Source organism: Centroberyx affinis, unplaced genomic scaffold (assembly GCF_046629955.1).
Source record: "Centroberyx affinis isolate AG114_WGS23_722 - 3 ecotype Tasmania unplaced genomic scaffold, CSIRO-AGI_Caff_v1 ptg000860l_1, whole genome shotgun sequence".
Classification (NCBI taxonomy): Eukaryota; Metazoa; Chordata; class Actinopteri; order Beryciformes; family Berycidae; genus Centroberyx; species Centroberyx affinis.
This window is the reverse complement of record NW_027279454.1, coordinates 104,939-116,273: the sequence shown is the minus strand read 5'-3', so window position 1 is coordinate 116,273 and position 11,335 is coordinate 104,939. Positions and strand designations below refer to the sequence as shown.

Sequence of the window (11,335 nt, the reverse complement as noted above, 5' to 3'; positions counted from 1 at the left end):
ACTGCCTTCTTCCAACAGGTCTGTCCCTAGGTAAACTTGATGCCATGTTTGTTGCACCTCCTCGCTGACGTGTGGACTGACGTGTTCCACCTGATTGATCCGACCTTGCAAAGTCTATTCTCAACAAGATCCACCTAGTTTTACATCTTCTAGATCATTAGAATTGGCGACATTCTCCAAATCTCTAATATTTATAAAAAATGCCTAGAACACTTTTACACAGTGTAAAGTAATTTAACCCCTGGAATGTATGTATTATCATTTCTATTTTAGATCTATTTTTGGATATGTCTTATGACATATATGCTAATATGTACTATAGTCATCTAACTCTGGTGTTGTAGAAAGAACTGTATTTGGCAATTTGTTGTATTTGAAGGCTTAAAATAAAAATAAATAAATAAATAAAAAGTGATTCAACTTGGTTCCTTGCAAAAAATGAGAGATTAGAGATTAGATTAAAGTCAGAAAATTGTGAGAAAAAAACTCTTAAATTTCTGACTTCAATCTCAGAAAATCAGATTTTTTTTCTTAGACTATTACCCCCTGCTTTTTTGGAATATTCCCCACTCCTTGCCATAGCATCCAATGCAAATTGCTATAGATAAGAACATTAGCTAATTAAATCTATGTATATGGTTATAAAATATGATGCAAGTTCTATCCACTACTGCCTATAATATAAACCCTTTGTAATTTACTTAAGACTACTACTAATGTATTTAAAGTAATCTCCATTTTAGACATTGAGCTGACTCTCTTATCCAGAGGGGCTTACAATGAGTGCAACAGTGGAATAAACTCACATTTCTAGATCACCAGCATTACAGGCAATACAAATAGATATGAGCATGACATTTGAGCAGCACATTGAACTCAACTCTGTCTACAGGACGTTGTGTGCTGTTGCACTGGTGACCCGCCACTATCAGCATGCACTGGAAAGTGTGGCGGAGTGGCATGCACAAGCCCTGGATATAGTGTGACTTGTAGGAGGGGCAAGTGTGCTGCTGGACTGGATGCCCTTCAAAAGGCTCTCCCCCTGAGCTGCTTGGTCCCACTCAGCCAGGCTAGTTGAGCACGACAGACCACGGCAAACCCCTCTTGACAACATGGGACTCACACAGGACCCTGCCTTCCACAAGCTGCAGGACTGGTACACAGCCCATGCCTTGAACCTCAACCTGAGGCATATGTTCGATGCTGACAAGGAGAGGTTCAGCAAGTTCAGGTACCCGTCCTGTTCAAACCGATTTTGTATTTTTGTCCGAACATATGTAGTGTGCTGAATGTGTTTGCATTCACAGCATCTTTGAATGGTGGAATATGTAAAATAATAGCTATTTTGTGTGTACATAGGCTGTAACATTTAGCCTGGTGTATGCAGCTATGTTAATTATATTCATCAAAAGGGCGTAGGGAGAAAAGTTGGATTCTTTTCCACTTTTATGTGCATCCAATAAAGAATGAGCAAACAAAAATGGAAATGAATCGTAAAGCAGCAGACTAAAACTCAGTTAAGATCATTGGAAGCTTCACACCGTTAACTATGCGCTGGTTTTATATTCATTTTCATTGCTAGACAAGGTCACAAGAGAAATAGATACACCTCGACACAACACATGTATAGCTCCATTACCTAACACTGTAGTTGCAAACTAAACCACAGATGTATTTGAATGTATCACAGAATCATGTTGCAATATATTGGTATAATGCTTGAGGAGTGGTCATTTTGTTTGTTTTCATTCAGATAATGTCACAATCTTTGCGTTGTCTTGAGTCTGGTCAGGTCCCTGATGACTTTCTGTGTTTGGGCAGCACAACACTGAAGACTGAAGATGGAGATATTCTGCTGGATTACTCCAAGAATCTCATCACTGAGGAAGTCATGAAGATGTTGGTTGATCTGGTAAACTCCTTTTCATCAGAATGAGTCACAGAATTTCAAATGCTACGTTTGTTAATGAGCTCCTTCATGCCTTATGTCCACCCAACACACTTTCATCAAGCCAATGTGGGCAGCTGTCCAAAATGGGAGATTGGGACTATTGTCTAGCTGGCAGTCCTGTCATTCCTTGATAGCAGCAAGTGTGGGCCCATTCATTTGACACATGACTTCACCTTTAGTCAGAACATGTTTATCAAATGCAAGTGGAATCTATTCATTGGAGGGACAGATTCAGCAATTTGAATAATAAGTCTACTTTTTGATGAGTGTAGTCATACCATACCTTTTCATTATTTAGATTTACTTTTTGGACATTTAGCTGACACTGTGATCAACTAATGTATGTATTTATTGTGTTTTCTAGGCCATGTCAAGAGGAGTGGAGGCTGCCAGGGAGAAGATGTTCTCTGGAGAGAAGATCAACTTCACTGAGGTGCACATTGTTGATCAGATTTCAGCCTCCTGCGTTTACACCATGTGACACAAAAACTCTTCACACATGAAACTGTTTGCTAGGGGAAACAGTTTACCACATAACACACATCTGCTGAAAATGATTTCAGGCATTTTGCTAAAGCTCTCCTCCAGATCCAATTACAATGAGTGCAACAGAAGAATATACTTTAATTCCGAGTGTTAGTGCATGTGTGTATTGACCCTCTCCTGTCCTGGTGCTGTGGGTATGAAGGGCCGTGCCGTGCTCCATGTGGCTCTGAGGAACCGCTCTAACACTCCCATCATGGTTGGTGGCAAGGATGTGATGCCAGATGTCAACAAGGTTCTGGAGCAGATGAAGGGCTTCTGTCATGTGAGTCATGTTTTTTTCTTTGTATTTTTTTGGCACTAATCATCTACCATCCTACAGCTCTGTTGCACTGTGTTTTACACTTTTCATACCAGATGTATTCATGATTTTAGTTGTCCAGCTCATGACATTTGGATGCAGCTGTCGGCAGTTTGAATCCAAACTCAGTTAATATTGATGATGACTGTGTTTATCCGTCGCCCTTTTGTGTGAAATACAGAGAGTTCGCAGCGGTGAGTGGAAGGGCTTCACAGGAAAGGCCATTACCGATGTTGTCAACATTGGCATCGGAGGATCTGACCTTGTGAGTGCACACATGCTGCATATTTGTGGAAGAATGGATTCATCATATGTTTTATTGCAAAACCTTAACAAGCCATCACATAACTGTTTCATAGCCTTTTTTTTGTCCAGACTAAAGACCTTGTTAATACATCTCAAAATCTACTTTTACTTCCTCCATACCAGCCATTCCTTTCCCTTCACTTCCTTCCCTGCAGTCTGGCATTTACTGTGGGCTGTCCTACTACTCTCATATTCACTCACACACACACACATGTATACATCCAGACACTTTGCAAACTTTGTGATGTTGTTTTTTTCTCTCGTTTGTCTCTCGCATTTTGTAGTGAACCTGTTTGTCAAAAGAGCTTTCTACATATATTTGACTTGAACTGATTTGAATTTTAGGGCCCACTGATGGTGACTGAAGCCCTGAAGCCTTACTCGAAGGATGGGCCCCGCGTGTGGTTCGTGTCCAATATTGACGGAACGCACATCGCCAAAACCCTGGCACAACTCAATGCTGAGACGACACTCTTCATCATTGCATCCAAGGTGGCTGTTTTGCCTGGACCAAATTTTGCATGCTGCACCAGAATAAGATCTCATATCTTAAGATACAGTATGTTCTGCATCACCAGCCAGCCAACCAACCAACTCAGTCATTTACGTAATCAGTTCATACTGCAGTAAATAACATGTGATAGACTGGGCATCATTTGAAATTGAAGTTTCCATTCAAACAGAGGAATCCGGTTGCGCTGCAGGGCTGCAAGCTGTGTCATGTTCTTCCAAGGCATTCAAGCTGATGTTATGTCAGCCGACATTCATGTCTGAATGTCTTTTATATCAGCCTGCCAGCCTTGGCACACAGATGTGGCAGGTGCAGCCAGAACTCAACAAATTGAAGTATTATTCCAAAATACTGTGTATCTGTTTAGGAAGATTTTTGTTACTTTCATTTCATTTCAAAAACACATTTGATTGTCAAAAACAGCTATTTTGTAAATGAGTAGTGACTGAGTAGTGTTATTAAGTCTTAAGATGTCTCAAAGCTTAATGTGCTCCGCTTCATGTAAGCAATCATTATGTAAGAGTAGGAGTCTTTTTTTTTTAAGTTGTATTAATAAAAGTTGTGTTGATATTAGTACTTGGTTATCTATCTATGTCTATCTCGTTGTCCCTTCACAGACATTCACCACCCAAGAGACCATTACCAATGCTGAGTCTGCAAAGGCATGGTTCCTTGAGCATGCAAAAGACGTGAGTACCCGGCGGTCCAAGCAAGCAGCAGAGCATTGTGTGAGCACGCTGTATTTATATCCCTCTCTAACACGTCTCTTCTCTGTGCTTCTGCAGAAAGCTGCTGTTGCCAAGCACTTTGTGGCACTCTCTACCAATGGCGTAAGTTACTGTACTGTTCATTCACAAGGGATAAATATTTGATCTGTGTCCAGAAATCTAATCACATCTATCCCGCCTTTCTCTGTCTTCCCCCCCCAGCCCAAAGTGAAGGACTTCGGCATTGACACGGAGAACATGTTTGAGTTCTGGGATGTGAGTGCTGTTTAAGCGGTGATGCAGACTGTGCGCAGCAGGTCCTGTCTTCATCCCCAGGCTATGATGGGGCCTTATGCAGAAGCTATAAATAGGCTAGACTTTTGACCTGTGAAGTAGGTGGGATGGACGCTCTGGCCAGCAGCTGCTGGGTAATCAGAAGCCTCTCTCTCCGGCTCTGCCCTGAAGAGTATGTTATTATTGGTAGCGACCTTCTCTCTTGCAGAGGTTGCTGTAAAGGCTGGGTCGCATCAAAGGTCAGGGAGCTGCATTTAGTTACATTGTCGGTATTTAAAGGGTAACTGCTCTAATATGCCCTTTATGTCAGAGGCTGCTTGCTGAAGTTTTGCACCCATAACATGTACAGTGTATGTTACAGGTGGCATTCACATGAGAGACCAAAGGCTTTTGTGTTACTATCTTTATTCTGTCCCCAAGAGAAGAAACTTGTTGATAGTTTTGAGTACAAGATGGAATATTATGTAACAAACACCAGAGGCCAAGGCCATGACTTTTGCAAGAGGTCATAAATTCATGTTTTGCAAAATAGTTTAATATAAACCCAGATATACTTTTTTTCAGTAGTTTATTTTCTCTTCTAGTGGGTCGGTGGTCGTTTCTCCTTGTGGTCTGCCATTGGAATGGCCATTGCTCTGCACATTGGTATGTACAGTAGATACATCTTTTTGCAGCTTTTAGAACAAGTTAAAGCTTTGATTCAGAATTTCCTTTGTGCTATAAAATTATTTAAATCAATCAGGCAATCAATCAGAATCACTTTAATCACCAAGTTCAATAAATGTACAGGGATTTGTCGTGCTGAGATTGACGGAGGGACACACTGAACATTTACAGATTATCACAGTACATAGTGACACATGGCGCAAGGACAACGGGACCTCACATACAGTGCAGAGGGACAGTGCAGGATGTACTGTACTATGGACAGTAGATATCACCCTACACATATTGATTCAGTCAATTCAATCAATCAACTTACTTTTCTATCATATTTTCCTCTCCTCATCAGGCTTCGACAACTTTGAGAAGCTTCTTTCAGGAGCTCACTGGATGGTAGGTACTGCAGGACTTATCCACCTCCGTACATTGTTGCGTGGGTCATGAGAGGCTCCAGTATGGCTCGGAGCCATACTGGAGAGAAGATGCAGGATAGGTGGATGTGTATAAATGAACATCTCACCCTCCCCTCTAGGACAACCACTTCCGCACCGCTCCTCTGGATAAGAACGCTCCCGTCCTGCTGGCTCTGCTGGGCATCTGGTACATCAACTTCTTCCACGCTGAGACCCACGCCATGCTGCCCTACGACCAGTACATGCACCGCTTCACCGCCTACTTCCAGCAGGTCCGTCCCTACGCTGCCCCGGGCCACGCATGTCTCTGGAAAGAATCAGTGAAGAATTGTTAACCCAGTAGACATAAAGTAAAGCTGGAAACAAGACTCCATCCAGGAGCTGTTTCACAGAATGATGCAAATTAAATTATTAATAGTAAAGTATATGAAAAGGACATCAAATTGGGAAACATTTAAAAGAAAAGTAGTTATAAAATAAAACAACTATGTTTTATGTAATTAACGTTGCAAGTGCATTTTAAGAAGTGATTTGAAACAATTGAACCATCTAAGATTATACAAATACTATGTTTTAGGGATCATTTTCACTTTAAACACTGGCTGTTTGATTGTAATCTGAATTATCAAGGCATGTATACATTCCTGTATTGATCCAAGAGCATATTTGCAGCAGATAGGTAAAGAGTGTTCTTTATATAGGGTGACATGGAGTCCAATGGAAAGTACATCACCAACCAGGGGACACGTGTGAACTACCACACCGGACCCATAGTGTGGGGAGAGCCAGGAACAAACGGACAGCACGCCTTCTACCAGCTCATCCACCAAGGTATCATTACCAAAAGTTCATCACGCAACCTCTCCAAAATATAGGCGGTTCAGTCCGGAAACGTTTTATCATTTTGTCAACCAAGAACTTAAGTATCCTACTGTCCTATAAAAAGTACTTTTTGTTCATTTTGTATCATCTTTTTTTTTTATCAATTATTGGTTGAGAGTAGATGTCACTGTTTTGTTGTTCTGTTTTATTTTTGATTAAAACTCAAATGTGTAATGATAAATGAATTAATTAATCAATCAAACAATCAATCAATCAATCAATCACTCAATCAACCTATTTTTGGATAATAAAAAACGAAACATCTATTTTGTAATTTTGTTAGTGTGTCACAATGTTAGCCATGATGACTTTCTCATATTTTGCTGTGAATGTGTAGAGAGTGTTAAATGTGTCACTAATTCAGCCCGACTGTGTTCAACACAGGAACCCGCATGGTCCCTGCTGACTTCCTCATCCCAGCCCAGTCACAGCATCCCATCAGAGACAGCCTGCACCACAAGGTATTACTGCAGGACACTGGAAAATGTTAGAGAATTACCAGTCTTTCTTAGAGTCTGGGTGGAGACCAGTATTGTAGTCGAGGGTATACACAGGTATATGGACTATCCTCACCTCCTTTAATGGAGTATGCCTATTGAAAAACCTAATTACCACTGACTTGTACTGGAGAGTGAGGGGAAGGCTATGCAACTCCCTCTTGTAGGTGTAAATGCACAACTCTGACAGCAAATGATGATTTTCTTTTTTTGAAACTTTAATATTTATTGAGTTTTTGTTTGTGCAAACAACCAAAAGTATTGTGTATGTTGACTTATTGCTACTACTTATTACATTTTCACCTTTTGGGGCGAGTTTGCTTAATTAATTATTGGAAGAAGCCTAGAAGCTGAAGGTATATTAGAGATATACACTGAAGGCAGAAAATATTAGGGACAATTGCTCTTTTCATGAAGTATACGGATGAGGTGAATCAAGGTAAAAGCCTTTATCCCTTATTGATTTCCCTTATTAAATACCAATCACAATGGAGGAGATATCAGGAAGATGTCCCTAATATTTTGTACCTTCAGTGTATTTTTCCACATTTCATAAATCATCTTGCAGCCCCCCAAAGTCCTCTTGTGGCCCCTGTCTCAGGTTGAACTGTGCTGTATCTGAGGCTCTGTGTATCCCATGTGGCTGTAGATCCTGCTGGCCAACTTCCTGGCCCAGACAGAGGCTCTCATGACTGGTAAGACTACAGAAGAGGCCAAGAAGGAGCTGGAAGCCAGCGGCCAGAGTGGAGAGGCTCTGGACAAGATCCTGCCGCACAAAGTAAGTCAAGCCAAGGCAAATTTACTATAGTAAAATATAGATTGTGAATGTCCTGTGCTCAGCAGCTCTCCCCTCAGGGGTCGGTCAGAGCAGAAACACATGGATGAAAGTTTTGTATTTCACAATGAAAGGTTTCAGATCTGATTCATATATGTTAAGTATCTGTAGAGTTCAAAGTTGAACTTGAGAACAGACACTGGTCTCTCATGTTACTCTTCCAAAGCAAACCATATACTTAGTGTGTGTGACTGCTGTAAGTGCAGACAGCAGACTATACATATGTACAGTATATGTTCTTTATAAGGTGGTACTGCCCCCTAGTGACCATAATTATGTTAAATAAGCATAATAATCCAATCTTTATCCCAAGGGTGTGCGCTGATAATGATCGCTTACACCAAGCTGACTGTATTGTTTGACCCAGGTATTCCAAGGAAACAGACCAACCAACTCAATCATCTTCAAGAAAGTGACACCTTACACACTTGGAGCTCTTATCGGTGAGCGCAAACCATGGGTCACATGACTTAAACCATTGATACTGTGTTCAGTTTAATGAATAGACATTGTAGTGGTATTATTGTTATTAGTAGTAGTAGTAGTAGTAGTGGTAGTAGTAGTAGTGGTAGTAGTAGTAGTAGTAGTAGTAGTAGTAGTGGTAGTAGTAGTGGTAGTAGTAGTAGTAGTAGTAGTAGTAGTAGTAGTAGTTTATTGATAACATGGTGGGAATTACCACTGAAACACCCCAAGTGGTACAAATCACAGATGAAAGTGCAATCAGGACACACATATGCTCACATAGACAGAATACAGTAACATTCAGAAACATACGGTAAATAACAGTCATTGTCTATGCTGCTAGGAAGTCACACTAAGAGGAAGAGTCGGGTACAACTGCACTGTTTTCATCCCAAAGCCTCACTGCATTAGAAACAAACAACCACTTAAACTTCTCTGTAAATAATTCTTTGTTGTAATAATGATTCTTCTGTATTGTTTTACAGCGATGTATGAACACAAAATCTTTATCCAGGGTGTCATGTGGGAGATCAACAGTTTTGACCAGTGGGGGTGAGTGAAGCACACTGAGACTGATGACATGCTGTCATCTTAGAGTCCGGTTTCTGTCACTATCCACATCTGGTTGTCCTTTATCAAATCTGGTCAGGGAAAATGCATGCTAACTACCATCAAGATGCTCTTGAGCAAAGCAGTTAACACCCAAATTGCTCCAGTGGTATGTAGAAGAGTACATGAGTACAAAATTGACACCCACTCTTACAACATGATTGCTGGCATTTAAGTAAAACATATCATGGGTTAGTATTGAGGTTCCGAGTCATGATAAAGCATTTGCATATTTCAGTTTGTGAAGATGGAATCGTCTGTTTTTGAGCCTTCATATTTTCTGCTCTCATGATTGATGATGTTTGTCTGCGTCTCTGCCATCTCCGCATACACACAGAGTCGAACTGGGCAAACAGCTGGCGAAGAAGATCGAGCCCGAGCTCAAGGACAATGCAGAGGTCCACTCCCACGATTCCTCCACCAACGGACTCATCAACTTCCTCAAGAAAAACTTTGCCTAAGTGGCCGCTGACAACCTCCGCTGTCCTTCCCCACACTATGCAGCTCACCGGCTCACAAGCGTGTCCTAGCTGCACGGACAGGAGACTCACACAAGCAGCTGGTCACTCCCACGCAGTCGAGCAGAAGCACTTTTTATGTTTGTACTATCATTATGAATATCGTGACTGTCTACAGCGCCGTCTTTTCTATGTTTGTTAGTTTACCACTGAAGGGAAAAGCTACTGTGGAAGGCAGGGTGAATGTGATCGCACTCCCTCTCCACTGTCAGAGCAATGTGGCTTTTGGAATAAATATCTTTACACAAAGTCAACGTCTGTGTTGTTTTCTGGGTGACGCTGTCATACCTGTCCCAATGTGGAAAACAGCTACACTGTGATCTGGATACATATTGAGCAGGAACGAACACACTTACATAATGTAACTGTAAATGTGTGATTCAGACTCTGGGCGAGGAGAGTAAATGAATGACACTCTCCCATCCTTCAACAATAATCAGTGAGTAAGGCTCTTAACCCACAATTGTTGCAGTGGAGCTGCTCAGTGTCAACAGTAGAGGACTGTGGTTGTAACTGGGTGTAACTGTATGAATGTGCTGGGAGGTGATGCTGAAAAAAGGAGAGCATGCATTCTCAGCAAATAAAGGGAAAAAAGAAGGGGGAAAAAACCCCAAAACAATGAAAACCTGTCTGACTTACTGAGTTTCTGCAAGCAACAGGTCACTAGATGGCATTAGAGTGCCAGACTTATTTAATGGAGCCCAAATCAGCCACCCAGTAATCAACTATTTATTCAGTGGAACATAGGGTCAAAGGTCAGTGCATCTGCTCTGTTCCTTCCCCACAAATCCCCAGACATCACAGCATCCATTTAGAGAGCAAAACAAACATCAGGCCAAAGCAGCATCTGGAAAACTTCATGTGACCAGCCGTTCCTCACTGTCAATCTATTTAATCATCGTGAAACTTTGTTTGCTGTATGTTTTTATATCGTCAACGCAAAGCTGTCTGTGAACTCCTCATGTAAATATGACATCAAATATAAGGGTATAGGAAACAACAGATCATGCAGTACAGTGATGCCTTTAACCACGACGCACTAAACGAGACATAATATATTTCACTATGTGTCTTCCTTCTCAAACCTGCTGCTGAGCACAATTACTGAGTGTGTATAAGGACAAACAGAAAGTTAAAAAAAAATCCCAGACCCTAGACACTGCCGGCTTTTCAATGCTGTTGCCAGGCAACAATACTTTACTTCAAACATAACTTGGCCTTTTTATTTCTGGCTCTGAAACAAGATACAGAACAAAGTGAATTTGGCTGAGGATAGAAACCCTGCTAATTGACATTTTCAGGATGATTAGCAGCAGGCATGTTGCAAACCATTAGTAGAAGGCTCTCCTGTTCAAAGAGCATACCGTTTCCAACTGCCTTAGACCATGAACAGAAAACACATTTTTGAAATAGCTATACATCCATTTTGGGGGGAAAAAACATTCACTGATATTCATTATTCAATACATGAAAATCACATGATTCCATCCAGTCGTTTGTCAGAGAGGGTGTCACATTTTTCAAATGGAATCACATCTCTGAAAGAAACTTCTCTATTCAAGAGTGTCAGAAGTGTCAGAGCCATGGAAACACAGTTAGACTCACTGGTATTAACTGGAGCCCAACACACAGTTATGACTCTCTTTTCAACTATGTAAGCCAGGTGGTGGAGTGTTGAACAGAACAAACAGCAAGTAAACATGATGAAATAGGTGATTAGGGCTGCTACAGAAAAAAGCTCAGGTTTATTCTTTGGAAAGCAGAATCAAATAGTATGAAAGCATGGAAAAGGTCCTGTGCACGTTCCTGAGATGTTTGTGGAACAATGGCGCTACCCTCACAT

At 41.1% G+C, this 11,335-nt stretch overlaps 1 protein-coding gene across 4 annotated transcripts; it reads left to right on the top strand.

The window, feature by feature from the left end:
* Positions 1 to 1,079: 1,079 nt before the first annotated feature.
* gpib (glucose-6-phosphate isomerase b) lies at positions 1,080 to 9,735 on the top strand. Of its 4 annotated transcripts, none has more exons than XM_071521138.1 (18): positions 1,080 to 1,231; positions 1,822 to 1,912; positions 2,316 to 2,384; positions 2,640 to 2,759; positions 2,977 to 3,060; positions 3,447 to 3,593; positions 4,230 to 4,301; positions 4,398 to 4,442; positions 4,542 to 4,595; positions 5,198 to 5,258; positions 5,626 to 5,669; positions 5,809 to 5,961; positions 6,391 to 6,520; positions 6,956 to 7,032; positions 7,745 to 7,846; positions 8,271 to 8,346; positions 8,851 to 8,917; positions 9,312 to 9,735. In XM_071521138.1, exons 1-18 carry the CDS (start codon positions 1,113 to 1,115, stop codon positions 9,433 to 9,435), a joined length of 1,635 nt encoding a protein of 544 aa, XP_071377239.1. In that variant the 5' UTR covers positions 1,080 to 1,112; the 3' UTR covers positions 9,436 to 9,735. The 4 variants fall into 4 exon arrangements, with proteins under 4 accessions (XP_071377239.1, XP_071377236.1, XP_071377238.1 ...); XM_071521135.1 differs by having other exon boundaries at positions 7,718 to 7,846; XM_071521137.1 differs by having other exon boundaries at positions 4,230 to 4,305; positions 4,402 to 4,442; positions 7,718 to 7,846.
* The last annotated feature ends 1,600 nt before the right edge of the window (positions 9,736 to 11,335 follow it).

What these genes read in the sequence shown, in the direction of transcription:
- gpib (XM_071521135.1), top strand. Translation starts at nt 1,113, where the DNA reads ATGGGACTCACACAGGACCCTGCCTTCCACAAGCTGCAGGACTGGTAC. An exon ending in TCCTTGAGCATGCAAAAGAC is followed by an intron (nt 4,302 to 4,397) that starts GTGAGTACCCGG and finishes GTGCTTCTGCAG; the next exon opens with AAAGCTGCTGTTGCCAAGCA. An exon ending in AACAGTTTTGACCAGTGGGG is followed by an intron (nt 8,918 to 9,311) that starts GTGAGTGAAGCA and finishes GCATACACACAG; the next exon opens with AGTCGAACTGGGCAAACAGC.